Source organism: Podospora pseudopauciseta, assembly GCF_035222475.1.
Source record: "Podospora pseudopauciseta strain CBS 411.78 chromosome 5 map unlocalized CBS411.78m_5.2, whole genome shotgun sequence".
NCBI lineage: Eukaryota > Fungi > Ascomycota > Sordariomycetes > Sordariales > Podosporaceae > Podospora > Podospora pseudopauciseta.
Window position 1 is genome coordinate 2,480,378 of NW_026946666.1, and position 27,781 is coordinate 2,508,158.

The 27,781-nt window shown below is 50.2% G+C and overlaps 10 protein-coding genes across 10 annotated transcripts; 2 read left to right on the top strand and 8 right to left on the bottom strand.

The window, feature by feature from the left end:
- Positions 1-1,406: 1,406 nt before the first annotated feature.
- QC763_511840 (uncharacterized protein) lies at positions 1,407-3,299 on the bottom strand. Its single transcript, XM_062913741.1, is given in 5 exon segments — positions 1,407-1,710; positions 1,760-2,386; positions 2,405-2,514; positions 2,613-2,877; positions 2,951-3,299. The coding sequence occupies 2 exon segments, from the start codon at positions 2,956-2,958 to the stop codon at positions 2,619-2,621; spliced, it is 267 nt and encodes an 88-aa protein (XP_062764513.1). The 5' UTR covers positions 2,959-3,299; the 3' UTR covers positions 1,407-1,710; positions 1,760-2,386; positions 2,405-2,514; positions 2,613-2,618.
- A 6,122-nt stretch (positions 3,300-9,421) lies between these two features.
- Positions 9,422-10,161, top strand: QC763_511850 (uncharacterized protein; the record flags this gene model as incomplete). The annotated part of the gene is made up of 3 exons (XM_062913742.1): positions 9,422-9,532; positions 9,601-9,690; positions 9,760-10,161. The coding sequence occupies 3 exons, from the start codon at positions 9,422-9,424 to the stop codon at positions 10,159-10,161; spliced, it is 603 nt and encodes a 200-aa protein (XP_062764514.1).
- An 885-nt stretch (positions 10,162-11,046) lies between these two features.
- On the bottom strand, positions 11,047-11,596 carry QC763_511852 (uncharacterized protein; the record flags this gene model as incomplete). Its single annotated transcript, XM_062913743.1, has 3 exons — positions 11,047-11,166; positions 11,318-11,518; positions 11,573-11,596. 3 exons carry the CDS (start codon positions 11,594-11,596, stop codon positions 11,047-11,049), a joined length of 345 nt encoding a protein of 114 aa, XP_062764515.1.
- Positions 11,597-16,240: 4,644 nt separating this feature from the next.
- Positions 16,241-17,005, bottom strand: PRA1 (Prenylated Rab acceptor protein 1; the record flags this gene model as incomplete). The annotated part of the gene is made up of 1 exon (XM_062913744.1): positions 16,241-17,005. One exon carries the CDS (start codon positions 17,003-17,005, stop codon positions 16,241-16,243), a length of 765 nt encoding a protein of 254 aa, XP_062764516.1.
- Positions 17,006-17,691: 686 nt separating this feature from the next.
- QC763_511870 (uncharacterized protein) lies at positions 17,692-18,282 on the bottom strand (the record flags this gene model as incomplete). The annotated part of the gene is made up of 2 exons (XM_062913745.1): positions 17,692-18,124; positions 18,182-18,282. The coding sequence occupies 2 exons, from the start codon at positions 18,280-18,282 to the stop codon at positions 17,692-17,694; spliced, it is 534 nt and encodes a 177-aa protein (XP_062764517.1).
- Positions 18,283-18,301: 19 nt separating this feature from the next.
- QC763_0087170 (uncharacterized protein) lies at positions 18,302-18,941 on the bottom strand (the record flags this gene model as incomplete). Its single annotated transcript, XM_062906202.1, has 3 exons — positions 18,302-18,577; positions 18,640-18,781; positions 18,835-18,941. 3 exons carry the CDS (start codon positions 18,939-18,941, stop codon positions 18,302-18,304), a joined length of 525 nt encoding a protein of 174 aa, XP_062764518.1.
- A 48-nt stretch (positions 18,942-18,989) lies between these two features.
- QC763_0087180 (uncharacterized protein) lies at positions 18,990-20,313 on the bottom strand (the record flags this gene model as incomplete). Its single annotated transcript, XM_062906203.1, has 3 exons — positions 19,742-20,313; positions 19,387-19,559; positions 18,990-19,246 (listed from the first exon to the last, which is right to left on the bottom strand). Exons 1-3 carry the CDS (start codon positions 19,783-19,785, stop codon positions 18,990-18,992), a joined length of 474 nt encoding a protein of 157 aa, XP_062764519.1. The 5' UTR covers positions 19,786-20,313.
- Positions 20,314-20,946: 633 nt separating this feature from the next.
- Positions 20,947-21,888, top strand: QC763_0087190 (uncharacterized protein; the record flags this gene model as incomplete). The annotated part of the gene is made up of 1 exon (XM_062906204.1): positions 20,947-21,888. One exon carries the CDS (start codon positions 20,947-20,949, stop codon positions 21,886-21,888), a length of 942 nt encoding a protein of 313 aa, XP_062764520.1.
- Positions 21,889-23,943: 2,055 nt separating this feature from the next.
- On the bottom strand, positions 23,944-25,743 carry QC763_511875 (uncharacterized protein). Its single transcript, XM_062913746.1, has 3 exons — positions 25,107-25,743; positions 24,624-25,037; positions 23,944-24,564 (listed from the first exon to the last, which is right to left on the bottom strand). The coding sequence occupies exons 1-3, from the start codon at positions 25,323-25,325 to the stop codon at positions 24,247-24,249; spliced, it is 951 nt and encodes a 316-aa protein (XP_062764521.1). The 5' UTR covers positions 25,326-25,743; the 3' UTR covers positions 23,944-24,246.
- A 781-nt stretch (positions 25,744-26,524) lies between these two features.
- Positions 26,525-27,331, bottom strand: ARP2_2 (Actin-related protein 2; the record flags this gene model as incomplete). The annotated part of the gene is made up of 1 exon (XM_062913747.1): positions 26,525-27,331. One exon carries the CDS (start codon positions 27,329-27,331, stop codon positions 26,525-26,527), a length of 807 nt encoding a protein of 268 aa, XP_062764522.1.
- Positions 27,332-27,781: the final 450 nt, after the last annotated feature.

Here is a 27,781-nt window from a genome sequence, read left to right on the forward strand (position 1 = left end):
TTTGTCCTGCTTCTAAGGCCTATTGAATAAATTGCACGGCCTGCTAACAATCTTTCAATATTTAATAATCATCCATCAAAATATGATTAAATTCTATATAACCGGGAGCGGTGACGACGTTGTTTAGATGAACAACCAGTGAGTGTGTCCTTGAATAGGATTACGTCCTATGTCTCATAACAGGCTACGTTGCTAACAGTAGTCAGAGTGGTGTCTGTGTGTTTGAGCATTTGTTAGCAAATGACACAGAACTCTAACCCAGCCAAGGTCATACGAATGACTGCACAGCCTGTGAGGCGGTTATCCTTCGGAGCTTCAAGGGTGGCGCTGCCGTTCTATCGAACACAGCCCTAACATCTGCCTTTTATTCTTGCTGCACGGAGGTCCCTTTTTGTGGAAAGCTTTCACTCTGGATTTAGCCTCCAAGCTCCCTTCGCTTTCTATTGGGCCATTTTTATCCCTGTCACCGCAAACTTTGGATTTACGCCAATCTCCTCCGTGGCAAACGAAGCCCACGCCCAAAATAACGATATTAAGTTCCCCGCCCAGAAAGGACTGCACATTCAAGACTCACTAGAGCCCTGTATCTCTCTGTCTGCAAACCCAAGTACTCTGCCAATCTATTTTGAGGACGGAAAACCACTATACTTTTTCAATGAGTCCCTCTTGGTCAACTTGCCCTATCTGCAGATAGTTAATTGCGGATGCCAGGAGGAGCTCGCCAAGTTGGACAAGCGAGTTCCGTGGAGGTAAAGTCCACTAAAACACCTCACATCACTCATATACCTTAGTCTCATTAACCTTTTCCCGAAAATAGTTGTCCTTGACACATGGTCGATGATGTGGTTGGTAATGTAGTTAATAATTTGGTTGATGAGGTGTATGTACTTGACGGCCATATATAACTATAACCCCTGTAGGGGTAAATACGCGGATATCAGGAAGGTAATTCGCGGGCATAGATTCTCTTATAAATGGAAGATGGGGCTTACAAAGGGGTGAACATTGGGTTTGCAAACGGAGGAAGATGGGGCTCACAAACGGAAAATGGGGCGCTTCGTGGCCCAATCATAGGTTTAAACTCTGTCATTATCTATCTATTTGTCCTTTAGTGCAGCATCGAACCCTGGCCTTTTTGGCAATCTCGCGAAGTATGCCCAGTATCGTCACCTCGTCCTTCCTAATACGAAGTGTCTGTTCTGTCTTCAACATGAACGAACTCATTTCTCCCGTATCGTTCTCGCCTCGTTCCAGGTAGAATTCGTAGAAATGGACATCGCGTCCAATTGTGACTGCCGCCCAAATACACTTATTCGGGTCCTTTTACTCCTTCGGACGCTCTTCCTTCTTCGCACGCTTTCTTTTGCTACCCGGCTTCGGGTTCTTATCAGTAAATATGCCACACTCTTGCTCCACTAATCCCGCAACTGTCTCTTAGTTTTGTCCCAAGCCTCAACACCGCCGCCAATCTTCTTGTCTTCAATAATGAAAACGGGCTGAAGTTTTCGTTCACCACCTGGAAGAGTTGTCAAAATTTGGACCTTGCAGTCCTATCGTTCTAGGGAGCCGGCACATGGTGGTAGCTGATACCCCTACGAAAAGCCATTGTCTTCATCGAAAAAGTGGGGAAAGATATTTTGCCATATGTGATCCACGAAGCACTGGCACGGGGTCGCTGTATGCTGCCGCAACAGTTGCGATTTCCATATACTATATTCGACATTAGATACAACCTAAACAGCAGTTTATAGGTACCTACATCACCAGGCAGGGGGTCGGGTATGCGGGCATTTTGATTCTGGGGTGAAAAAGCTTGTCGACGGTGCTTGGCGGAAGTAACGGTCTCTCGCAGGTTTCAGCAGGCCAGGATTCTCGAGGTAAACAGATCCATCGCAACAACCGGACTTCTCTCCGGACATGGACTGTTTGTATCTAGAATGCAACACCGTCTTGACTCATTTCGTACCAAAAGTACATTTCTTTGTTTCTTCTTTTGCTTTTGCACCTAACAACTTGTACACCTCATCTTCACATATTACTCATTCAACTCTTAAGATATACAAATATGAAAGAATACCGAACGCGCCATTGAAAGCGCCGTGCTTTTGGTTAGAGCTATCACTATACAACCGCCTGAGTCATAACTATACGTTTGTTAAACGGCAGCATGCTATTCCACAGACTAGACGGAGGAGTAACTTAGCAATAAACTATCCAATACGTGAACAGCCACAAGACAAAAAATTCTAACGCCATAAACCAGGTTATTACCGCCGAGGCCAACCGATCCAAAACGGGGGGCTAGCCTTTGTACCTATTGCAATAGGTGGAGTCCATGATTTGTGTTGCCGGCATTTGCAAATGAACGTCAATCTGAATCTGATTTTTTTTTTAAAAAAAAAAAAAAAAAAAGTCGAGTTTGATCAGTTGTAAGTGGCTTGAAAATCATTGACGGCTCTCAGGCGCTTATATTCTTGCTGGGCTTCTGGAAATCTTCTGCCGTGTCAGTGTCGTCTGGTAAATATGTTAACCATACATTTCTTCGTGCCAACCTTGGGCAGCCAAGAGTCGAGTGGAATCGAGATAGATGATAACCAACACACCACACTCACCAGAAATCATCCCCGTATCCATAGCCGGCAAGCAAGCCCGGTCAGGCCACGAGGTTGAGATCCGGTGTGGCAGCTGTGCGCCAGACTCATGGCGCAGCAGAACGGATAGGTGTAGAGACAAATGTGTTTGTGGCAGACTGAGGCTGGGCACCACAATGGCGAAGGCGTGTGATCGAGAGACTTACAATTGCAACGACTGGCCGTCGACGGCAGCTTCAGTGCCGGAGGCGGGGAAGTCGAGCTCCATTCGTGAATCCTGAAGAAGCTTTGTCGAGTGTTACATTGAAAACAAGTCGATGAAATCGTAGGAATAGTGCCAGAAGGTGTGTCAGACGTACCTCGGCATCCTCAGTTGAGCCACTGAGGGCGACGGCAGACTGGTTAGCCGACATTCTTAGACCACGACCCATTCTGTTAAACAGCAAGACGCGATGGTGGTGGGCGGTCGGTGGTCGGTAGAGAAGAGAGAAGTTTTCCTTTGCCGGGTTGTGGAGGGCAGAAGCAAGAGAAGAAAGTGGGACGGAGAGAAGAGAGTGGGAGCAAAAGAGGGAACGGGAGAAGAGATTTTATACCTGAGCAGCGAGGCAAGAGTGGGGCAGCAGGGCAGAAAAATCAGACAATAAGCAGGGCCATTAGCAGGTGAATAGAGTGAATAGGCATGCACCAAGAGTGACGAATCGACAAACAAGGGCAGTCTGAGGAAGGAGCAACGTCGACTCGAGGTTGGGGGCGGGGGCAATGAGGTTACATGTAACTGGCTGAGGAAGGAGCGACCAGTTCGGATGGAAGCCCGTCAGCCGGGAGGTACGCATCATTGGCCAGTCTGCCAGGGTCATGAGTCCTCAGCTCTAGAGGAAGAAGCTGGAAGGCGGAAGGGAAAGGAAAAATCACGAAGCGGTGACATCAGTACATCAAAACAGTCGGAAGCGGTCAGGAGTCGAGATTGTTTCTTGTCTTGTGGGATCGATAGCACAACATGAAGTACAGTCTGGGAGGCAGAGACTTGGGCGGAATGTCTGTTGTTGATCACCAGGGCACTGAACCCAACATTTCAGGCTCGCTTGGAGTGAAAAGGGCCAGTAATGACGGCATCAGGGGGCCTCGAATTGATAGGTACACATCTTTTCTCTTACCTATTCCCCTATGAAAATGACAAGTTCCTCTTCCTCCGACCCAGGCGGGTCACCGTCTTGACCATTCTCTTCCATTTCTTCCACCACAATGTGTTTGAAATCATTGGCACGAGTCTTCTTCATGCCTTCGATTGTATCCTTGATGGCGTTGATCTCATGCAAAAGCCTGTTCCAACGTTTGCAACGAGGTCAACCTGCTTTTTGTTGATGCCATCCTGGATGTGTTCAACCTCCAGCTGTCTGTGCACATTCATCACGTTGGCAGTCCATTTTTTATTGTGTTTCTCTAGCTGGGCTTGGATCTGGTCGAGCTTTGCTTGAGTACGCAGCAAAACGCTTCTGGACTTTTTATCGTAAATTTGGGGTCAAGTACTAGCATATTCATTGCTCTTACCGGTCGAGCCTCCCCAGGCTTGGGGTTAATGTTAACACCAAGGGACTTGAAGCTGCCAGGTGTGGATTCCGCGGCCTTGGTGGCTTTGTGATGTGCTTTTTTTCTTCTCTTTCCAGGCCTTGCGTTTCTTCTGCAATCTCTGTTTGCTTGCCATTGTCCAGATTTGTCGCAAATATCGTTATCCTGGCGCGGCAGGAGTCTGGATAAGAGAGTTCACAAGCACCCCACCTGGCATCCCTCAGTTGTCAAGTGATTCTGCCCAACCCACTCAGCCCAGACACTCGCAAGTCCCTCTCCCCTATCCCGGCTCTGTTGTTTTCGCAGCCGGTCCAGGGCTGGAATCCGTCCACCACCGGTCATTCTCGCTGCTCATGATTCCTTCGACCTTCCGCCATCACATCAACCACCACGCGTCATTTGGTTTCTGGCATCCGGCCGCCAACACCGATCGATCCAGTCTCATACCTCCTCCGGACCTCCACGCCGGTTTGGACCGTGGGCACTGGTGTCTCGCTGTAGTGACTCGCTGTCGGTTGCCACCCATCTCGCCTATGTATACGCCTATCGAACTTGGGCGACTATGGTTGGCACCGTGGTTGACCGAGCATACAGATGGTCCCCAGCGGAACCTCTGAGGGCGCAGGGACTTGTATGCGAGGGTTGAAAGGGACCCCTATGGAAAGTTTCTATGGGCCTGCGACGGTCATGTCGTTGACTGGGGTCCCGGCCGAGGTGGGCCTGTTAGCTTTACTATTCTTGTGGGATTCTCAGCGTGGTTTGGCTTACTCAGTGATTTTATTTCCATTGTCCTGATTAGACTTACAGACAAATCGACTGAAGCTTCCGGATCGCCTACCCGATATTAGCGATTCCCCCGTTCGACAGATATTACCAACGGGGGTTTGACAATAATTCCGGGCCGCCCCTTTCCAATGAGAACGCTTGAATTTACGACCAGGCAAGTTCTCCCACTGTTCTACCTTGCTTCTTACTGACCTCGGCTTTCGTGACAGCTTCCCCGATCTTTCGACGGCCCCCCCACTTCTCAAAAGTCCATTCGCGAAAGTTCAGGCACAGCCGGAGAGCAAGAGTTGGTCAAATGGTCCGAACTACCACCCAGAATCTTGAATTCTACGCCAGCGTGAAGTCGTGCTGTTTTTAGCTACGTATTGGTGGGGGTGAGGTTTGCAGTGGAATTCTTGATCAGACTTGACAGTGTGAAAATTCAAGACTTGAGTAAATAGCTGCAAGAAAAGTATATCGTCACAAGATTGCTAGCCCTGGTATCCTGAGTGTCTTGGGTGTGGGTGCTGTTGAACTGATGAAAGACCGAGGTACTCTCAGGGGGTGGCGGTGCATTGTGGCTGGGGTGGTTGAGTGTGTTGCCTGGGGTGACACTTTGGAAATTGGGATCTGGAAGAGTTTGTGTTAGAAATGGGAGAATCGTGGGGGGATTTGGAGGAGATGACAGTTCTGAGGTAGGTTGGATGACCAGGAAATGGACCACATGTGGATCTGGTCCACCACCACCACACCAGCCACACAACCTTGTTGAGATTACCCCTGAATGCTCACACTGGCCACAACAAGACTAATATTGGGTCAATTTCTATGGGAGTTATACCAAAATGTAGCTCAACCACTGTCAGAGTCAGACATTGCATCTGCTTCTCGCTTGCGCCTGGTTTGAATTCGATGACGTGCGCTGCGCCGCACAGGCTGGGCTGGCTCTGGCTGCTCCACATCCTCCTTGGCTACCACCTCTTCCTCCACCACCCTCCCTTCAATGCAGGCCTCTTCCAGATCACAGAGCCTCAAAAACTTGGAATTCGAGTCTTCTCTATTCAACTTGCGCCTTTTTCTTGCTTCCTGGGCCTTCTGGGCGTTCTGTTGGTGCCTTGCCGCATCAGCTTTGCGGATGGATGCCTCAGATCTCAGTGTGAGTATAGTACTGGTGAGAGTCCTTGCCGCAAGCCGTTTTCCGGCCGGTGTATGGTTCTTGAGTAGGTCCCTGACCTTCTTGGCCACCTGGGAATCCCCCACGGTATGGAAAGTAGGTGTTTTTGAAGAGAGATCCAAGGGCACCACAGGGACTACCACCTGGCTTGAAAAGAGCGGTTTGCGCCTACGTATGGGCCATAATCCTGTCCCACGCCAGCCGCCGGCAATATTCTTCTTCCTAAAGCCCTACTTGCGGGCAAGGTTATATAGCCGGACCAAGTCAACCTTGCCGTTAGGCGTATAGTTGATGAGGGCGTCGTTTACAGCTATAAGCCTCTTATATGCCTTCTTTACACTGGAAAAGCAGCTAATGTTAAGGGGTTGAAGAACGTAAGAGCAGTGGGGGGGTAGGAAAAGAAAGTAAATATTGCTCCTATAGTACCGGATTATAAAGTCGTTAGTGGTATATAAGCTATAGCTATTATAAATAAGAAAACGGGGTTCTAATGGATCCTTAGGTTTAGTCCTAGGTATAAAGACCTCTTTAAGCCAACTAACGGTAAGATTATTATTAATCCAGCTATTCTCTAATACAGCTATATACCAGTCTTTATCTAATTGGTCCTTAAACTATTGTTTCTAAAGGTCTTTGCCTTTGAAGATAATCCCGGGGGGGAGGATTCTCCCGTCTTATAAGATAAACTTAAGTATGGTGGTCCAGGTCCTTTTTCCGTTCTATTTAACGTATATAGACTTCTTATCCCGCTTCGAAGACCTAATAACTAAGCCGTTTTCTCCCTGGCCTTCCATTATACCTACCTTATCGTGGTTATACCTGTGCCTAGGCTTAATCCAGTTAACGGTGGAATATAGGTTAAAGAACTTATTAATATTCTCCGGGGTAGCTTCGTTAACTCTAGCGTAATCAATTTTCTTTCTAACCTTTATTTTAATATCGGGATAACGGCTAATAAAGTGGGATACCTAGTGCTCACTAAGGGGGTTGGGATCGCCTTGTTCAGCTAATAAAGTGGCCGCTAAAGCCTTTACATTAGTATGGGTGGGAGCGTAGCTAAGGCTTTCCTAACGAAGGATCCATTGAATAATAAGGTCTTCTTGGCCGTAAAAAAGTCGCTGTTACTTTTCATAGGCAAGGTTCCTTAGTAAGGTACCATTAATGCGGTACTTCAGGGTGGAACGTGAAATCCCGTGCTTGTTAGACGCTTTTCGCTGGCTTATACCAGCGGTAATGTCTTTCTGGGCATTTTTAATATCCTCCTCGGTATATTTGGCCATTGGTGGGTACCTGGAGCAAAAAAAAGTAAAAGAAAAGCTTCATTTTTGGTCTCTGTGGGTGGAATATAAAGTGTGTGTTGATATCGGGGGGTCCAGGGTTATGGAGGGTTTAATGTGGGTAGATGGCTTGGGTAGTTCAAATTTACCTGGGCCACATCCATATGTGGTCCACTTCCTTGTCATCCAACCTACTTGTGTCAATGGGGGTTAAACCGGGAGGAAAAGTTGATCAAAGACTTCTCCTACAATAGATGATGGGAGTTCCAGCATCGGGGCTTTTACAAAATTATGATATGATAAGCAATACCGCCAAAGATTGACCAGGATTGAGAGGGAAAACGAGGCTTAGCCTGTTTGTTTGTAGTACTATTCAGTGCTGGCAAAGCAAAGGGATACCGCCTTTGTATCCACACTGTTGAAGTTAACAGAACTTCCAAGATGCAAGCAACAGTGATGATTGAACATGATGAAAGGGTCACATCTTTATAGTTACACGGAGACAAAAATACTACCTGAGCTCAAATGCGTGCAGCAACGGGTATCATTTTGTATCTATAACCAACGCCGGTGATGTCCTGATCCAGGCTTCAGATTCCACGAGAAATTGAACAGCCCAGGGGCAGTATCCGTTTTGCCATCCGAGCCAGCCAGTTCCAAAGACCGCAATGTCGTATGTCGTGATAGCTAAACCAACAAAGATTGAGTCTGATCTACTCGGTAATAGCCTTCAAAAGCGGTGTGGTTCATAGGATGTCAGTATCCTTCAGCCCTTACGCATATTCAAAATAAAATAAACCGATTATCCCAATCCCCGACAATTAGGACGATCAAAGGTGTACTTATTTTCATCCGCAAAATGGCCTCATCAACCAAACCACACGCCACCCGAGCTTTGTGCTCCTCTGCTTCATGTTCAACAATCTGCAACTGGGATTTCAGTGTGGCGACGGGGCCGAGTGATGCAAGCTGGCCCATATGCTCACTGAGGTTGGGGTTGGTGACAAAATGCACCATCTTATCGACACCGTGTTTCATGATGGCGAAGAAATATTTTGACATGTCGGGGGTAATGGGGTTTCCCGTGTCAACAGCGGCGGCGGTACCATCACCGCAAAATAGTTGATACGCATTAATAGGTTAACACATACCACGTTATAAATGGTGCTTTAAAATAAAGTTAATAGGCCTTCTAACTATTTTTAAAGGCCCATGAATTATCTTTAAAGCATGTTAACCTACTTTTGTGTGTCAATCATTTTGTGGTAAAGGTGGGCGGTGGTCTTGAGAATCTCGTCTTTGATGATGACTTGAGAATTCAGTATATTGGCTGAGAACCCTGGATCAACGTTTTAGAGTTGAAACAGCAGTGGAATGGGGAGTACTGTGCTTACCGTGGCTTGGGGGCTGGAGATGACGATATCGACAGCCGGAAGACAAACTCTTACACCTTGGGACGTGGTCATTATGCAACGTAAAGGTAAGAAATTTAGGACAATCAGTCTATGACACAAAAGCTTGACCTAACAGCTGGTAGCGATTTCTGAACAACTCATGATGAGTAACTGCTTGTCTCTACAAACAGTGTCCGAGTCATGGTCTGCAGCAGCGCAAGCTCACCATGGCTATGAGTAAGATGCATAGTACGTTACGGTCATCGCAAGGCTCCATGCTCAAATAACACAAAACTAATGTTCAAAGCTCCAAAATAGTCAACGGGGAATGAGCGGTTGCTTGATGCTGTGGAGTTACCTCTGACGACGAGAGGTCCGGCGGCCAGCTCTGCGGCCCTTCCAGTAACCTCACCGCCCTGGAACAACCTAGAAGCTGTCATCTGCGCAGACTCTCCAGCTGCCCCGCAATACTCAGCCTGGTCATTCACCGTGCTCGCACAACAACTGCTGACTGGCCTGAAAAGATCGACTCACTGGCAAACTCCCCCGCCAACACCACCTTCAACCTTTTCACCCTCACTCTTCTTTCCCTCAACAATCCTCTCTCTCCACCCCACAAGCTCTCCCTTTTGACACTCCCAGCCTCTCCCAACCATGATTCCCGACACAGGTAACAAATACCACGGCAAGGGCATCAGCCACGCAGTCCCCAAACCCACCGCCAGCTCATTCACGACTCCTGATCCCGCCGAGATGACTTCCGCAGTAAGTCCTCAAACACACATTTGCCCTATCCATAGCCTCATCCACTAACCCAATACACCCATCAGTAGACCTTCCCCTCGACCCCCATCCCCGACCCGTTCCCCGATCCCCCCGCCGACCACCTCGACTCAGTCATCGAAATCAGCGACGACGACGAAGTAAGTCCCCTCCCTCCTTCCTAACACTAACACCCCCGGTACCAATCACTAACCACTGTTCGCCCACAGGCCGAGATTCACCCCCCTGCTTCTCCCACCAAGAACCGCGCCCCTCACACCAACACCTCTCTTCATGATCTTCGTGGTCGTTCTCGTCTGCGCGATCCCTCCAAGAAGCACTCTTCGTTCGCTGATCCCCCTCCTTTCTCTATGGGCCCTCTCCCGTCAACACCCCCCAGAGTCCCCGCCTACATCAGAGCCGAGCAAGCCAAGAAGCATCTCGTCTCCGTCCTCCTGGAGGACGCCACAGATGAGCTTTGGAGACTCAGCAACACCGTCTCCACTGCGAGATCGACTGCCAGACAGGGTGAACACGAAAAGGTGGACAAGCTGCTCTATGACCTGTCCTCCCAGGCTTCGAGGTTAAAGCTCAAGTTGAAGGAGGTAGTAGAGACCCACAATCGACGCTGAGGGAGAACTTGTGGTGGAGGATATAGGTATTCTTTGTGTTGGTTCCATTCTTTGAGAAAGTAGATAGGAAGCTGGGGTAGAGGCCTGAGGAAATCAACACAGGAGAATTGGTAGATACCTTTACCATTGCTACGTGCTCAGACTCATTGAATGTTCCATGGAACTGTACTTGTCAATCTCAGAAGGTACATTTGTAGTCAACGACACCATTCTCTAGAGATGTAACGTCTGAAAAGGTCTCCTATCTTTCTGCAATGAACCTTCATCTTTTTCACTCTTGAAAACATAACACAATTCAAAGCAAAAAAATACCGCAAACCAAAAGAAATGAGCACCACAGAAAGAGTTGGTATCAACGGCTCAAGTCGCATGTAGCATTTGGGTATCTCTAAAACCAGCACTTCCATAGCCCCAGTCCATCCCGGCTTGCCTCAAATGCCTGTAAAAACAACTTTGACCCAATTTGCCAGCGACCCTGCCCAACTCCACCCTCGAAAACTCCAACCCTCATGCCAGTCCAACAAAGAAAAAACAACCAAATCATGCAGATGTCTTTTGAAATACCAATGGTCAATCAAACCTCATCATCATTCAGCATGCGAACAAACTAATCAGAGATGTCAGTTGAGGCATATTTGTGAAAAGAAAACAGAGAGGGTACTTACAGCTTACTGGTCGACCTGGCCGCTCAAGAACATGGCCAGGAGCATTTTCAGCTCCTTGACCTCGCTCAAGGCGCTCTTTCATGACTCACAGCCATGCTTGTGGGCCTTCTCCGACTTGTCCTGCCGACCAGCGATACTCATCATGCCAGCCGTCAGGGCATCATGGTGGCCCTCGGCAGCCCCGTTCCGGTCGCAAGCGGACGAAAAGTCTATCCTGTCGCTATCGCCAGTAAAGACCAAACTCCTCAAGCTTTTCCTCTACCTTCTCAACACCGTCCCGCAATAACTTCGCCAACACGGAGGCCATGTCCTTCTCAATCTTCAGTTCTTCCACGTCTCCCTGTTGCTCCAGACGCAGGAGTCCCAAGTCATTGACGAACGTGGAGTAGTTCGTGTGAGCTTGAGATTTCCTCCATCTTCTGCCCCATCAGAGACAGGCCAGCCCCAACAGCAAAGGTTTTCATGCCTATGGTGTTCTGGGGGTCCAGAACAGTATCGCACACGCGGTCGACATTGTAAACCATGTATAACTGGTACTTCTTGATCAACTCGGGGGAAGGTTTGTGGCCGATATCCAGAGTGTTGGACACAAGCTCGAGAACATCCTCGGCGCTGTCGGAAGAGGCATCATTGTGATCGGGATGATCAGCGGAGAGGGACTCGGCGGCAAAGGGGCGAGTGGATTCGGCACACTAACTGATGTTAGATGTGTAAAATAACATGAAAAAATACGGGACATTGCATACCTTGTCTTGGGTGTCAACGGACATCGTACCGTCCTCGGCAGGGTTTTTCGCGGCGCTGTCGGCAGCGGCGTTGGAGGAAGCACCCTAAGTCCAGTCAGCAAGGCACAGAAAAAAAACGTTGAGTAAGTCGACCACCAGAAATGCCTCACGTTCTTGATCACCGCGCCACATCAACCGGGGCCCCATTCCACCACATGACCTTCGCAGGCCCAGGATATTATATTAGGGCTCCCTTCAAAACTCTCGCATACTGGTCCCTGCGCCCTCAGAGGTTCCGCTGGGGACCAACGAATGCTCGGTCAGTTACAGTGCCAAACGTGGTTGACCAAGTTAAAGAGGCGTATACACAATTGAGCGGTGGTGGTTACCAACAACGAGACACACGAGAACATCAGACTCAGTATTGACCGGCGATCAAATCGAATCAAGGGATGAGTCTGACTATCAGTGTTGGCAGTCCCGTGCCAGATCCAAGTGCGGTGAGACGAAAACAAGAGGAGGAGCATATGTGTAGGAGAGGCAGTCTGGGGCTGGGCATACCGATGATGAAAGGTGTAGGGGGTCGGGTACTTACATTGTTGGCACCTATCAACGCCACCACAAACTGGTCGCGGCGTCCGTTATGTGTCACACATCAACGAACCAACCACCGTGAACACTGCCAACAACACCGTCGATACCACTGAAAAGAGGGGTAACTGCACGCTGTAAGCCAGCGGTCAAAGTGAGGCAGACAATCACAGGCTTCGCGGTTATTAAGAAGATGATATTGGTCAACCTGCGATATTGAAGGACTTCGCAGCGGCCTGAGGCTACTGGGCACGGACCCCCTGACGATGGATAAATACGCGTCTTTGAGATCTGTTTGTATTCCTAGACCTTCTTCTTCCTCATCACGCTCTTCGAGGCCATTGAAGATTATTAGCCTGAATTGAACCATGAGTTCCAAGCCCTGATATTACAGCCCTTGTCACATTATGGCCCTCACGCGCCATCTTCAAAAAGCTCGGGTTTTTTGGCGTCGCTTGCAAAAGCGGAGAAGATAGCGGTCGAGTCGCTTGAAAACCCCAAACAATTGGTGTGACAAGGGCTGTAGTGTCAGGGCTTGGAACAGTGGTTCAGTTCAGCTAATAATCTTCAGTGGTCTCAAGATCCTTGATGACCCCTTCTTCTGGCTGTCTAGCGAGCGGGTATCTTCTCTCTCATAAAGTGGTCCGCGGCACTAGCTGCTTAAGGCTGTCGCAAGGTGCCCATGGTGTCCGTGCATACCAATCTATCCTTTGTTCCGTTTGCCTCACTTCCTAACGACTGGCTCATAGCCTGCAGATAACCCTCACATCCAGTGGTATTGGTAGTATTGTTGGTCATGGCCTCAGGTTGGTCCTTTGCCGTGTGACAATTGGTGATCCAGTCGCTTGAAAACGTAGAGGAATTGGTGATGAAGTGACTTACAAACGGAATCGGAGCCGGCAGACGACAAAGTTGCAAAACCGAAACTGTGTTGCGAGGCGCACAGAGAAGAAGAAGATGGGAGAGCAGTGGGAAGTTGGAAGGAATTAAATACCCAGGGAAAGCGGGGCACCTACAGATTGCAGAATCAGCAAGGACCAGCAAAACCAAAGCGGTCAGCCTAACACCTTCCATCGGGAGGTTGCTCCTTTCCTGTAAAAGATGTATGACCAGACGATTTGGCGGAGGGCCTACGTCCTCAAGGAAGGAGCAACTTAACTCTGCAAATCAAAATCAGACGACCAGAATCCAGGCACCTGGCCATTGAAGTTGCTCCTCGAAGGCTAGAGCATGACGCGTGATCTTGGAAGGGGACGGAATCCTGGAGGGCTACGGAATCTTTGGAGAGAAGCGGAACCTTTGGCAGGAGCACTGTGCCTGAGAAGAGAAGTCGGTGGAAGGGCCTCCAGATAAGCCGATAGTAACCTACCCTTTGGGAGGTATCCAACTTACGGCGCTCTTCTTCTGACCTTCCTCAAAACAAAACAACCAACTCCAATCTATCACATCGTCTCACCAACACTCACCTCGCCATCCACCCACACCCAGAATGACTAGCAAGCACAAGACCGAGAAGAAGCGATAGGCGTGTAGGGTGAGAAAAAAAGGCACAACACAAAGCAGAAAGGCTTGCCCCTCAGGTGCAACGGGGTGACAAGAAGCCTGTCCCCATTCCAGTATGAATAGCCAGCAAACTTTCAAGTATGAGTACTTCTAACCTCAGCGGACAACCCAAGAAGTCAAAGACGGAGCGCCGTCTCGATGCTTTTTCTTTGGAGACCGAACGCCAGAAAGCCGAGGTCGAACGACAGAGAGCCGAGATCCAACGCCAGAAAGCTGAGGTCAATTTGCTGAAAGTCAAGGTTCAGAGCTTGAGCAAGAAACAGCAATCCGACACGGCGACAATAATAAAGAGGATTGACAAGGGTGGATCGGCCTTCCAGAGCAGAATCAACAAGCTGTACCACATGATTCCGCGCCCAAAGGAACCAAGACCGTGGTATAGAGACTGGAATGCTAGTGTATATCAATTTTTGGGACATGGCATGACTTTTTTGTCGGGTGGATGTCGAGAAAGTAGATTGTTTGTTGGTTCCTGAGGCACAGTTCAGGGGTAACCTACAAGATAACATCTATGTTGTCACGGTAACTCAAAAGGGGGTGCCAAGCCCATAACAATTTTCACTTCCAAAACCGTCAACCAGGGCCCCATGATGTTCATTGAGATCATCATCGACAAGTTGCCGACACATGATGGATCGATTTGAAGGCAATTTGTCACTTTCTATCTTCATGGCCGTCCACCTTCATCATGAATACTGCCAATAAATTGAGTTACCATTGGCCCAGACCGACCTTGCGTCTGCTTTCCCCATCCTGCATCAAGGCCCTTATTTGCCCAAAGATTGAACTCTATGGTTATTCCCTGGCTGATGGCCATGTGTGTGGTCCGCCATTAGCTCATTTCGCACTCCGGCAGCCAAGCATCCCGAACTCCAGACGCTTTCATTCCTCTGGATAATACACAATTATATAGAATTAAAAAGGGTGCCCAAAGGCATCGCCAACGCCTAGCTTAGTGTGACGAGAGAGAGTCCCGGCCAGCCCTGTGCTGGAAGGGCACGATTGGTCCATTGATCTAACCCAATTATTTTGCCCTGCCTCAAGACTGCACACACACTGCTCTAGAATCGTATTCACTTGTTGATTAGCATTGTCACTCCTCCTGCTTGGGATCTCCCCCGCTTCCCACAAAAGAGACAATCAAGAGATATCCGAACAATACGTTCGCCCTCTGCTACTTTTCATCGACACGCGCAACACCAGGACTCCACAAGTACCCCATCATCGTCACCCCAATTCCTGTCCAGTCTTTACCGTCGTCATCTGCTGATTTCATCATCGCAGCTGAACCACTGACAGGCTTTTCCGGCAGGACTCAAACCCGAACTCAACTCTCATCCCATTCACCCAAGCGCCACGATGTCGCCCAAAGCTGCAACTGTAGGTTCCCGATACCACATCATCGTCGTCGGTGTTCCCCTATTCTTTCCACAAACACAAACAGATACAGGTCATTCGGACGAGGCGGTACTCTAGATACAGCACTGTGCATTTCTCTCCTGGTCGACGTGCTCAGCTTTGTTTACTTTTGTTCACTTTTGCCAACGTGACTTTTAGATTGCCGATGGTGATCCCTCGCCGACCCTAGATGTCAACGACAAGGCCAAGACCGCATGCAAGAAGGATGAAGAAGCTGAATGATTGAGAGACTTGATGAGAACACAGGACAATCTCATCAAGCGTTTGGAGTTGGAAAGCGTGGGGATCAACCCGCCTTGACTCGGAGGACACCGCATCCGACAACACCAATGACAGCCAGCTTTCGGCCACTTTTCCTGCTGCAACGAAGCATAACGCTGAGGCCCTTCCAGAGTTGGAGGCTGAGGCGACTGCCAGGCTGAACGCGGCGGAAAAGGCCTTGGCCTCCAGCCAGCGAGCGTTCCACTCCCGACTTGCGGTCGGTTATGCCCGGTTGCAAAAGGTCCAAGCCATCAGCGAGAGCATCGCCCGCCTTCAGGACACGAAACGCCCACCAGCTGCGATTCGCTATCGTCTCAGGTTGTTGAGTTCATTGATGAGGAACTTCGGGATTATTCGAGCACCACGCAGCTCTGAATAGTTGTCTCCATGAGTATGAGGCATGTAGGGAACATCTGGCTGATGTTAGGGCCAGGGCCACAATGCTGCAGAATGCCGAATTCATGGCCTGGGGTCGTAGCTTGGGTTCATGAGGGGGTCATAGTATCCGAGGGTGTGGCTGGGCTGGAAGCTACCTACAGGCACGGTGTCAAGCAGCCTCGAGAACCTGAAGCAGTCAACCAGAGAACACATCCTCGACAGCCGTAGATGATCCACGGGGAAGCTGTGGATCGGGGATCCCTGCTGGCGATCCATGAGAAGATGGGATAGCCCAGGAAAACAAAAAACTACCCATCACATAAAAAGTTCACCCAACAAACCAACCAGACCTGAATGACACGTCCAAACACTGTGAAAACATTACGTTATTGGTATCAACCAACCTTTCTATCTACCTATCCAACCCCCTTTCCCTCAAAACCCTTTCCCCCTCCCAATCCATCCATCACCACTCAGTCAATTCCCCATCTCATACCCCCCACACCCCCTCCCCGGCTCAGCAACCTCATACGCATAAACATCAACCGCGAAATAAATCAACGCATCACTATCAAACCCACTCCTCTCATCCCCCCCCTCGGCCATGCCCAGAACCTCATCCCACCCATCAGCATAATGGTGCACCGCATCCTCGGTCACCTGAGGGACGTGAAAAGTCCGGTGAAGCAAATCGGTAGCCCAGAACAGGTTGGTGGCCCCCTCCTTGACGGTGTACCCCAACCCGCAGACCTGATCCAGCCACCTTCTCTTCCCCGGGGCAAAAGACAAGTCGCAGATGACGGTTTCTTGCGTAGCGTTGGAACCGCGCCAGTGGCCGGCCCAGCCTTCTTGGGTGGCGCAATTCCGGTCTGGGTCGTCGCAGCGGAAGAGCATTTTCCCTCTCGCGGCGGAGGCGACGCGGGAGAGGACCCCTAGGGGGGCGATGGTGGTGGAGTTGGGCCCGAAGTACTTCTTGACAAAGGGGGATGACTGTCCGTGCTCGAGTAGATGATCGCGGGCGACGGAGGCGAGGGTGACGGTCTCGTCAAAGGCGCGGGTGAGCTGGTGGGAGAGGGTGGAGTTGCAGCTCGAATGGATTGGGAAGGCGGGGGTGGTGGAGGAGGAGCCGGTGTTGGAGATGATGGTGGTGGTGGTGGTGGTGGTGATCTCCTGGCGGCCCAAGGGGGAGGCTGACACGGCGGCGGCTGCGGTGAGGAGGGTGAGGAGAGTGGAGGAGCGCATTTTGTTTTTGGCTGGATGCGGGGGGGTGGGAAGATGCCTGGGCGAGGAATGCAGGATGATGGCAGTGTGATCTTAGAATGGCACGCAGAAGGGGGGGAGGGGGGGAGGGAGGGGGGGGTATTAATACTTGTGCCACTGGATTGGGACTCTGTGCATTTTCTTTTCTTTGAGGGGCTGGATGTATGACAGCTGAGAACCTCGATGTCAATGTTGGTTCCTGAGAACCTTGATGTCTGGCAGGGTTGGGAATTCACCATGGGGCACCTTGATGGCCACGCCAAGACAACTCCACCACTTTTTTGATAGGGAGACTGGCCAATCACCATCAAACGAACACCGTAATTGTGGTCAGAGATGCATAATAAAGGAACATCAAGTCCCGATTCTGCATTCCAGGTGGTATTGAGAAGGCGGGTTGGTGGGGTGGTGAACGGCATGGTGGTGACAAGCTTGGAATGCCCTCGGGTATCGCGCTGATCAAGGACCCGGGAACCTGGGAAAAAGTCTTTTCGTTTCTGTGAAGCATGAAATCCCACGTGGGGGGTTGCAACCTAGAAAGTCACGCAATGGGCCAGAGCTGGATGAGGCTATCCACCCATCTCAATCAAGAACAGTGTGTTCTGAAAGCCTTCCAGGACCTACACAGAGGAATCCAACGCCAGCTACTTATCCTTCAACATCAGTCATTAACAAGCACTCATCCACTCCACAACCACCCTCAACCCCCTAGCCCCCCTCTTCGCCAACCCCGAAAGCCCAGAGACTGTGGTGGCAACATCCGACTCCTCCGTCTCATACAACGTCAGTTCCGGCCGATCCCCCGGTCCGAACATTGCAACCAGGAGATGTTTCATGAAGACATAAACCAGATGAATCCCCAAACATGTCCTGGAACCCCTACCCAAGCTTGCAAAATTCCTGTCCATTTCCGGCTTGTGATTCCCTGGTAACCACCGCTCTGGGCGGAAGGCGAGAGGATCAGGATAGACCTCAGGATCGGTGTTCAACATCCAGGCAGACATGCCCACTGGTGTACCGGAGGGGATAACCCAGTCTTTGTATACGATCGGGGCGACGAGGTTTCGTCTGGCTGACCCGCGCAGGGCTCCGAAGAAGAGGCTACATTTATGAGCTTAGCACTTTTCACAAGGTAGAGGGACAGTTGACTAAACTTACCGAAGTCCTTCCTTGACACAAGCCTTGAGATACTCTGCTTTGTTGAGCTTTATCCAAACCGGCGTCTCCTGCTTTGACCATATCGGGTCCGAGAAGGTCATCCAATTCAGAGCGGAGCTTCTACTTGGTGTCTGAATTGGCCAAGATATGATATGTAGTCACCATCATTACCCGTGGTATGTTGAAGATGGTCGCCATGAATATTGTGAGGATCTCCGCGCAGACCCTCTCGGGAGTCCTTTCGTGTGGGGGTAGGTTGCTATTCAGAAGATGGGCAATGAGCTTGGTGTCGGGACTGAGAAGTTCGTCTGTCAATTCGTCGTCTGAGGTGGTGACAGTGGTCTTGGACGTCGAGATGCGCGCGGCACGGGAGGAGTCAAATTGCTTTTTAACGAGCTAGAGGGAGAAGAATGGTTAGCCATCATGGAGGAAGCTGAGGGTTGGGGATGACAACTCACCAAATACAAGCGATTATTCGTTGCCATCGCCGGGGCCAGCCGCAAGAGGAGAGTTGTGGGGATGGCGTTGATTAGACCCGTAACCCAGGAGAAATGATTCAACCAAGCCGAAACCCGAGCCACTGTTTGGAGGGCTGAGTAGCTGCATAGGTCAGCGGTCCAGTCTTGATCTTGCCTGATGATGCAGAAGCCTACATTGAGCCCCGAAGTTGTAGTTCATCAGTCTCCGTCAAATCTACCGCATCATCAAAACTGACAGCGGCCACCAGATCAGCGGATACGACTGTAAACAGGTCTTCCATCTTGACCACCGAACCTGATCGGTTAAGCTTCTGGAGTCTCGATCGTATTCACTGTGAGATCTGCCAAATAATCGGCTCCATATTATCGGTGTTTCTTGAAGAGAAGAATGTCGCAAGAGGCTTTCGTCGCAGTTTGTGTAGCTCATGTGACTCGGTCAGAATGTGGGAGTTGTCAATCAAACGCAGCCCTTGCTGAGACCAGGCATATTTCTCGATACGATGCTTGACACCAGATGAGTAGATCTGAGAAAACAACACTGGGTCGCTGGCATGGAGCTCCCAGGGGTTGATCCTGATGATGGGGCCTACACGGAATGAAACTGACTTAGTCTATGTCCAGGCCGATGGGTTGGCAGAGCGATGTTACCCTATTCTTCATGCAGCTTCTGTACCTTCAAGCAGAATTGGCCGTCTTTAATGATGTCGTAGTAAAACTCGTACCAACCCGCTGCAAGTTTGGGGCCTGGAAAACGGGAAAGCGGGGAAAGGTAAAGTCGGGATAATGACACGCCACTGAGGTAAACCCCGAGGCAAGCTAGCACAACGACTGGTAGTGGCGGGGCTGCCTCCATCAAACCACTGAGTTGCTCCAGCATGGTTGACGCCGCTGAGAAGACGCTGATGATATGTTTGCCTGAGCACAAAGAGACGGAGGAGCAAAAGGCACAACATCCATCAGAGAATAATTAATGGACTGTGGTCAGTTGACCTTTATACCTTCGCTTCTATCAGCAGCTGCATACAGTGATGATCAGTTTCTACCGCCAATCCAACCATCAAGATAGCGATGTTTCATGAACCGGTATTCTGCAAGCCTTCCTAAGGACACTTCTAATTGGTTCATTTTCCCGACCAAAGTGCAGATTGCTGGTAAAGATCGGCGAGTGTCAGGAAAGGGACTTCAAGCTGATCTTATCGCCAGCCGTCTCCCCTGGGTTTCCAAAACTGGCCTCACATCCAACGTGATCCCCGAAAGTCGCCTAGACAGACTGGAAGGAATCCCCCTCGTCAACGAGTTCGGTCCTTCTACGACGACTGGGTCGGTGCCATGGAGCAAACCGAACGTGACACCCGCGCCCTCGACCTTTTTGAGCACTTTGCTTCTGGCCCTCTACAACCGTCAATGCTCTCCAACTTGGGAGCTGCATCACCACCCATCTACAAATATCCAGGCCGGATTGATAATGTAAGCTTTTAAGACTGATCGCCCGTGCGTGTCGTGGTGGTCAAATTTGGAACAAGTGGACTGAGCACCGGACGAACCGACAGCGGGATGTCGCCTTCAGTTTCAGTTATGATCTTCTTCAGCCGAGCTTGTAGTGTTTCCTGCGCTCGTTATGGTTACTTTCAGCCCCTTTCGTGAGAATCTAGCCGATGCTTCTTCCCCTTTCAAATCCCAGCCCTTCTTGGCAATAAACAGAGTTCCATTCCGGTGAGCTGAATGTAGGTGAAGGTTTTGCAAACTTTATCAAGCTCCACTCGCACCTCCACAACACGAAAAGTGTGGGAAATGGCGGCGCCTTGACACACAACTGGTGACTCAAGTGGCTGCCCAGTGCTCCAAACCTTTCTTTGCCCCTGGTAGAAAAAGGCTTGCTTCCCGCCTACTTAACATCGCACACTCACGCTTTGGACACAAAACAGGAGACCGCGATCAAATAGTAAAGCCTTCGAAGATAGTTCACGCACCTCTTAGCCATCTAACAAGGCCTATTGTCGATATTTAACGCCTATTTGCTATGTTTCCAGGCATATCAACCATCTTATTAAGGCCTTCAAATATAGTTAACACGCCTCTAAAACATCTACTAAGGCCTTTTGACTATCCTCAAAGGCCTTTCATACGTAATTAACGTCTATCTATTTTATTTGAAGGCATTTAAGCCATCTCAAAAGGTCTTTCGACTATCTTTTGAGGCCTTCGATAACATGAGTCCAGGATGGTGGGGATGCCCCATTTGTGGTTGGCGCATCTACGTTGAACGAAACCAGCCATCTTGGCAGAATGAGTTCCGTGGTGGTACGTGCCGCTATTGATGGACAAAGACTGATAGCTGACATCGTGCTTGTGTATCCAGTATGGAAAGATTTCAACAATGGCCAAGTCACGGTAACTGGGGTTGGCATCTACGACGAATCTGAGGACTTCATCGCTCCGGTGGATTTCAATGCTCGATACGATGATGACGGATATGACAAGCCTAGAGCCGACGAAGTTTTGCTAGAACGGAAGGATCCCATCCAGGGCAGGTACGGATTTGCCATGCACGCTGCTTGCTGGGCGCTACTAGAAGAAGGGATGGGGCCCGCCAACACCGTCCCTGTCAAGAGAGTATTTCAGATTCTCGACTCGCTTCCTGAAAGACTAGGACTTTTCCAACTTGATTGTGGCATCGGTTCCGGAGCCAACGAGGCATGCCTTCCTTGGGAGCCTTGTCTTCCTTTGCAGTCGCCGGGCGGCCCACCATCATCTTCTGAGCCAACCGCTCCAGCTGCGACTGATGTGAGACGCAATGATGATACAGCTCGCGGGGCCCGCGCCAACCGAGATCATATCGTGGAGCGTGTCAAGGCACTTGTCGATATCGTGCGGCTACATCATGAAGTCCAAGAACTGGTTTCACCTTGGAACGAGGCCTCTGAGGCTGACGACAAACGTTGGCGCATGGTAGCTGGAAGTCTGGAGTGTAGTACCAATGAGATCATATATCCTCATCATGTTGGTTGTCGAGAGCTATTCCATAACACGATTTCCGTCCCTGAAGATATCTCACAGGTATCGGTGTCCAACATCCGAGATGGGCAGTTTTGGACCCAGTTTGGGGGTCCAGACGGGGCTTATCTGGAACACCTGACTCGAGTGTCATTCTACGACTCTTCCCGTTTGGTCTTGAGTATGACAGCAACGATATTCCGGCTGTCCATACATCATTTGGGAGGGCGGTAAAGCGGAATCATCAGGAAAAGGTGCACTTCGACATTGACGGCCCTGGCGGTGAACCCATCATCAGTGTTACTATCCGCCAGATTGTCCAGAACAACGAAGAGGAACTTGGCCCAACTGATGGGCTTTTTATCCGCCAGATTGTCCAGAACAACGAAGAGGAACTTGGCCCAACTGATGGGCTTTTGGGTTCTTTCGAGGTATGTCATTGTCTATTCACACGGCACATATGGGTCAGATTTGGGATTGACATACTAATGAGAGACTATCGTACTAGATTCGAACGAACAAGGGGACTCGCTGCTGCTTTCTCGTGGACGATGAGGATGATGATGAGGAAGGACGGGACATCAAAGTCATGGGTTCGTAGCTAAGCCGCGTACTGAGGTCACTGGGATCTACGGGGCCCAGTATTTCATGGCAACTGGACTGGGGGCGCTAGGAATTATGACAACCCTGGCGAGCATTAGGTAAACTGTCATAAATAACCACATTTTCTGAAGCATGTCCCAGCCACAGACATCAGTTTGTCTACCAAAAGACGGATCATCAACCAGATCTAGATCTAGCTATGACATTAATGGAAATACAGTAGACTATCTTCAAGCCCAACACCAACAATGACTCAGGTGGTTAGCTCCCGGCTGTCCATTTCACCACTTATCAATGATGACGTGGACATTTCATGCTCAGTTCCTCCCCTTGTGCTCTATCAACCCAGTGTACCTGTTTCAGTTGTCGCTGTGCTGCTTCGGGGCATTGAGTGTGGTGGTCCGTCCCGGGGCGCCAAACTGAAAGGCTTGTGTTCCACAGTCCACTATGGGACGACCAGCTGACTCCTGATTTGATTCTGAGGTGAGGTTTGCGGTTCTGCAGAGATGGTTGTCCAAGAAGATACAACCGAGAGAGGGAGAGCCATGGTAGTAATACACTCGTTTCGACTCTTCCTTGTAGTCTGTTATTCATGGAGCGTGGTGCTGCAGCACCAGAAGGTGCCATCTCTCCGTGGCGGTGAGCTTACGGCCGCAAGAGATTGCCTACTCAAGCAATGATTTTGATGATCTTACCTCTCCAAGCACCATGATGGTGCTCTCATTTGGCGAGCGCTGCTAACACGATGTTAGGGGAGAGCTAATATGTTGATACACCGGCAACAACGGGCGGACAGTTTGGGGGTTTGGGATGTCTTGTGACAGTCAGTAGCTTGAAAACGTCAATCTTGACGCAGAGAATTCCTGTTTAATGGTTGGTTTATAGGTGTATTCCTCGATTGTTCCCAATACCGAAGCAGGATATTCAGGAGGTTCTGGCTAGAACTTGTGTGTCACGGTGGTGGGTTCTTGTCACAAGGTGCTTCACTTGAAGCAGTCCAATTGAAGGGGGGAAAGATGGTTGTATTTCTCAAGCCCTGATAAGGTCCTTAACTTCCAATTTAAGCCACCCTAAGGTGGATCCAGTTCCTCTTCCCACAAACTACTGATGCCAAAGACATATCGATTCGGGCCAGTGAGGTAACTATAGGATGTTCTACTATCAAGATAGACTTAGAGAGCTGATCTTTCTGATTGCTAAATTGTGTGTAAACATGGCTGCCGCTGCCCCTGACAGTAAGATGCCTACCTGATACCCCTAAGTCTTATCTTATCGCCAGCACCCCTATCTTGCAGGCTCCACCCGTCGCCCCACCAACCATTTGTGCTGTCAACAATCTAAAAGGGGGAAGCTCCCACACCGTGGACAAAATAACTGGCACTGCAAAACGCTGAATCAGGCGTCGAAAAATGGTTGATAGGCCCTGAAAAGAGTCAGGAGGCCTTAAAACATTGTCAAGAGGCCTTAACTGATAGCTAATGGGCCTTAAAAGAGAGTTAAAAGCCTTGTCTTTGTTCTGACGAGGCGTAGTTGTATTTTGCCTATCTCTGGCGCGTTCTTTCCTTCAACTTTCGCTCCTTCCACGCTGACCTCCACAGAGCAAAGTATTGTCTGAACTTTACTCACTCACGCGTCTCCCACGTGTCTCTTCGGTGCAGATGAGATCACGAATCAGTTCACGAGTTGCAAATCACGAAGGCAGTCGCACCAAATAATGTAAATCAACACAATCTCATTGGTCTCTATACGCCCTAAATAGCTGCCTGTGATACCTTCCCTTTTCAAAGCGATACGAAAAGTAAAAAGTAGCGCGAAATAATAACTCCCTGATGATATCCCCAAACGCCTCCCATGCACGGTTATCCCGGGGTATCATTCCATCCCATCCCATATCCCCTGTATCCTCCCCACGAAACCAATCAAGCAACGCTGACTAGAAAAACCAACGAAGCATGCCGTTTACTCAGCCTTATCAGCAGGATATCCATGCTACTCAACAGTCCTAACAGGCAAGCAATAAGCAATCCCGCTGCCCAACCTACGCGTGGGGGTGTTGGCCGCGGAAGCGGGGACTGCAAGCGGCGAAGTAGCAGTCATCTGGCTAGCCTCATCATCCGCCATCTCGGCGTCGTCACCCGCGCCGTCCAGCTTCGCACGGGCATCATCCTCCTTCTTGATATGCTCAGCTTTGGTGGGAGTAGTCAACTGCAACTGGCTCAACTGAGGGAGACACTGCTCCTCATCAGAAGCGGTGACAAGGCTCGAGTTGCTGCGGAGATCTCGCATGTGGGAGACGATGTTGTTCAACTGTAAATAATCGCCACGTTAGTGTTTGAACAAATTGCAAAGGGCGCGAAGAGACTTACGGATTCATAAATCATATCCAACCCATCAGGCCCCTGTCCAGCACCATTCCCAACAGGCACAGCCGTTCCCGCAACCTTCTTCCGCTTCTTGCTCTGGTTAGCCACGCCGGCAGCAGCAGCCATGGCCGCCTTCCGAGCCTTGACATCCTCCGGACTGCCACTGAACTCAGGATGAGCCTTGACCTCATCCTTAAAAGTCTTGAGCTCGAGCTGCATCTGATTTAACCGACGGTTAATACCACGAATGCGCTCGAGAGTGGGCTTATTGCCGAGGAAGATATCAATCTCTTGCTCCACAGCAGCAGCGACTGACTTGGTGAACTTGCGCTCGAGGCGGTCGACGGCGGCATCCTGGCGGGCGATACGGCGGACGAGGAACTGGATGGCGTCTTCGGGGGTCTGGCATTGGTTGGCCTGGAAATCGGGGATGATTAGTTAGTATTGGAGTGAAACCAGACAGAACAGATGAGTGAATTGTCTTACAATGAACGTGTTCACATTATCAACAAAGGTCTGATAGCGACGGTTAAAGAAGCGTGCCTCTTCCTCGGTCATCTCCTCATCCATGTCGAAGAGGGGGCGGAGAGGCATGGCGTAGGAGCCGGTGGGCTGGGCAATTGGGCGAGGCTCGCTCTCACAGTTGAGATTCTCTTTGTGAGCCTCGAGGTACTCATCTAGGGGGATTGTCTTGCTCAAAGGCATGATGAGGAGTAGAGATAGGTAGACTTTGGATGTAGACGAAAGAAAGAGAGTAAAAGAGATAACTCGCGAGTGCAGAGGCAAGCCAAAGAGCTTTGAGAAGACAAAGGATGTGAGGAGGGCTTGGTGAAAGGTTGAACGGAAGAAAGCTGTGAAAGAGAGGAAGAATTTATAGAGTTCTCAAGGAGCAGAACCGTAGCCAGGACCCACTCTGGTGACTATTGTCAAGTGAATGGAATGAGGCAGTGACGTACGGGAGCAATATCGCAATCAAACGGTGAAATCTCTTCACTAGGCTGCCAATGCTTGCGTAGAAATCCAGTCAGGGGCGGTGTGACTTGGTGACTTGGGACGAAAGGAACGAATATGGCTGAGGGAAGAAGCGTACTAATGGATGTGTCCTGGGCCTTCGAGAGAGATCACGCAACCAGCAGTGTAAGACTTTACCTTCCCATAGTTTCCCAGAGGAAGGAAGGGAGCTCGAGATCAGACGAATCGATGGCTCTAGCTCCAGATCAGACGAATCTAGTCCATCATGCTGGTTGACGCTCTTGGCACCGATCAGCTTGAGGAGACCTCCTTATCGTCTTACTATCGAGGTATTCAGCCGGTCCGGACACGCCATAGCAGAGATGACTAGCACTACAAAGTAGATTAACACAGGATAGCATACCAAACTATCCCTTATAAGATATATACTACCTTACCTTCCCTGTGGGAAGGATGTCCTTTTGCTTCCACCAGCACACTCCCCTTACCATGACCAGGTCCTCAATTCTCGGCCGCCAAGATGTCCAGGCTGCCCGGTCTGCCCTTCCTGCTCCTTCAACTTCTTTTCGGGCTCCTGATTGTTCACCTCAAACTCCCTATTTTTAAGCGCGACAAGCCCTTCTACGAGTCCCTCGGGGGATTGGTGGTAGCTACGACCGGCCGATACCAATGCCGCTCGTACGCCAAAGCGCAAACAAAATGACAAGGCAGCTACTGATGACGAAAACCTGTAACTAATAAAGAATGTATAAACTGACGTTGCGCCGTATCTCGGGGTTTGGAAGCCAGCCCTCTACCGTCCGAGTTCTACGTCAAGAGAGAGAACGAGAAATGGATCGACAAAGCGATTTTTGTGGATCTCAAGAGTCAAAAGAAATCTCAATTCACGTCTACCAAACCCTCATCTCTACCAACCACCATCAACCACCCCTCTACTGCGAACTCCCCCCACTAATAGTCAAAATCTGCCCATTCACCCACCCGCCATCCTCACTACTCAAAAAAGCCACCACCCTCGCCACATCCTCCGGCACCGCGCACCGTCCAAGCGGGCAATGAGCAGCCATCAACCCCTCAATCTTCTCCTTCCCCCAATCCGGGCTTCCCCCGGGAATATAATGCCACGCATTCTCAGTAAACATATCACTCTTGATCCCCCCCGGCGCAACCCCATTAACCGTGATCCCCTTCACCCCAAAGTCCGTTGCGAAACTCTTCACCATCCCAATAACCGCCATCTTGCTAGCATTATACAGCGCATGATCCTTCACCCCCAACAACCCAGCCGCAATGCTCGTCATGAGAATCAACCGCCCGTTCCGCTCCAAATGCTTGTACGCCGCCTGCCCGACAAAGAACTGCGCGCGCGCATTAAGATTAAAGACGTGGTCGTACTTCTCCTCGGTCACCTCCTCCGTCTTGTCCCAGGATTCAGTCCCAGAGTTAGACATGACAATGTCGATCTTGCCAAAGTGCTTCTTGGCTTCCGAGAACAGGCGGTTGATCTCGCTGACTTTGGACACGTCGGCCTGGATGGCGATGGCCTTGGCGCCGTTCTTGTAGCTCTCGATCTCCTTGACCACCTCGCTGGCCGGGCCGGCCGAGGAGACGTAGTTGACCACAACAGAGGCGCCGCGCTTGCCGAGCTCGAGGGCGACGCCGCGGCCGATGCCACGGCCAGCACCGGTGACGAGGGCGACCTTGCCTTCGAGGCTGGCGGTGGGGACGGCGAGGACCATGGTGGTAGCGGTGATAAGGGACAGTACGGTGCTGTAAGTGATAAGACTGGCTTAAAGGGGGATTGGGTGTGGTTAATGGTCAAAGAAAAAACAATAACAAGACAACGAGAACCAAGAAACCAAAAAGCCAAAGCCGGGCACTGCCTTTATTTCAAATTCACCATGTACATGTACATCCCTCGCCTCACGTACAACCTCCTCCCTTACTCTTACAAAAACGCCGGAGTTATCAAACCAAAAAAGTACCGGCCCTGCTGCAAATCACTACCCTCACGGTAGTCCGGACCTGCAGCCTTTTACTTCGGGGCTTCCCCGCCCCACTCCGCCCGCACACTTTGTACAACGGACAATGCAACGGGATTGCCCCGACCCCTAGTCCGGACTGCAACACCAAGTGCGACGGTGCCAAGATCTTAGTTTCTCCAGACTCTAGTCAGAAGTTTAGTTTCT

Excerpts from the sequence above, each read along its gene's own strand:
- QC763_511875 (XM_062913746.1), bottom strand. The coding sequence starts at position 25,325 with ATGCCTTTGAGCAAGACAATCCCCCTAGATGAGTACCTCGAGGCTCAC. Across the intron at positions 25,038-25,106 it reads ATAATGTGAACACGTTCATT|GCCAACCAATGCCAGACCCC; the intron begins GTAAGACAATTC and ends CCCGATTTCCAG. Across the intron at positions 24,565-24,623 it reads TGGATATGATTTATGAATCC|TTGAACAACATCGTCTCCCA; the intron begins GTAAGTCTCTTC and ends GATTATTTACAG.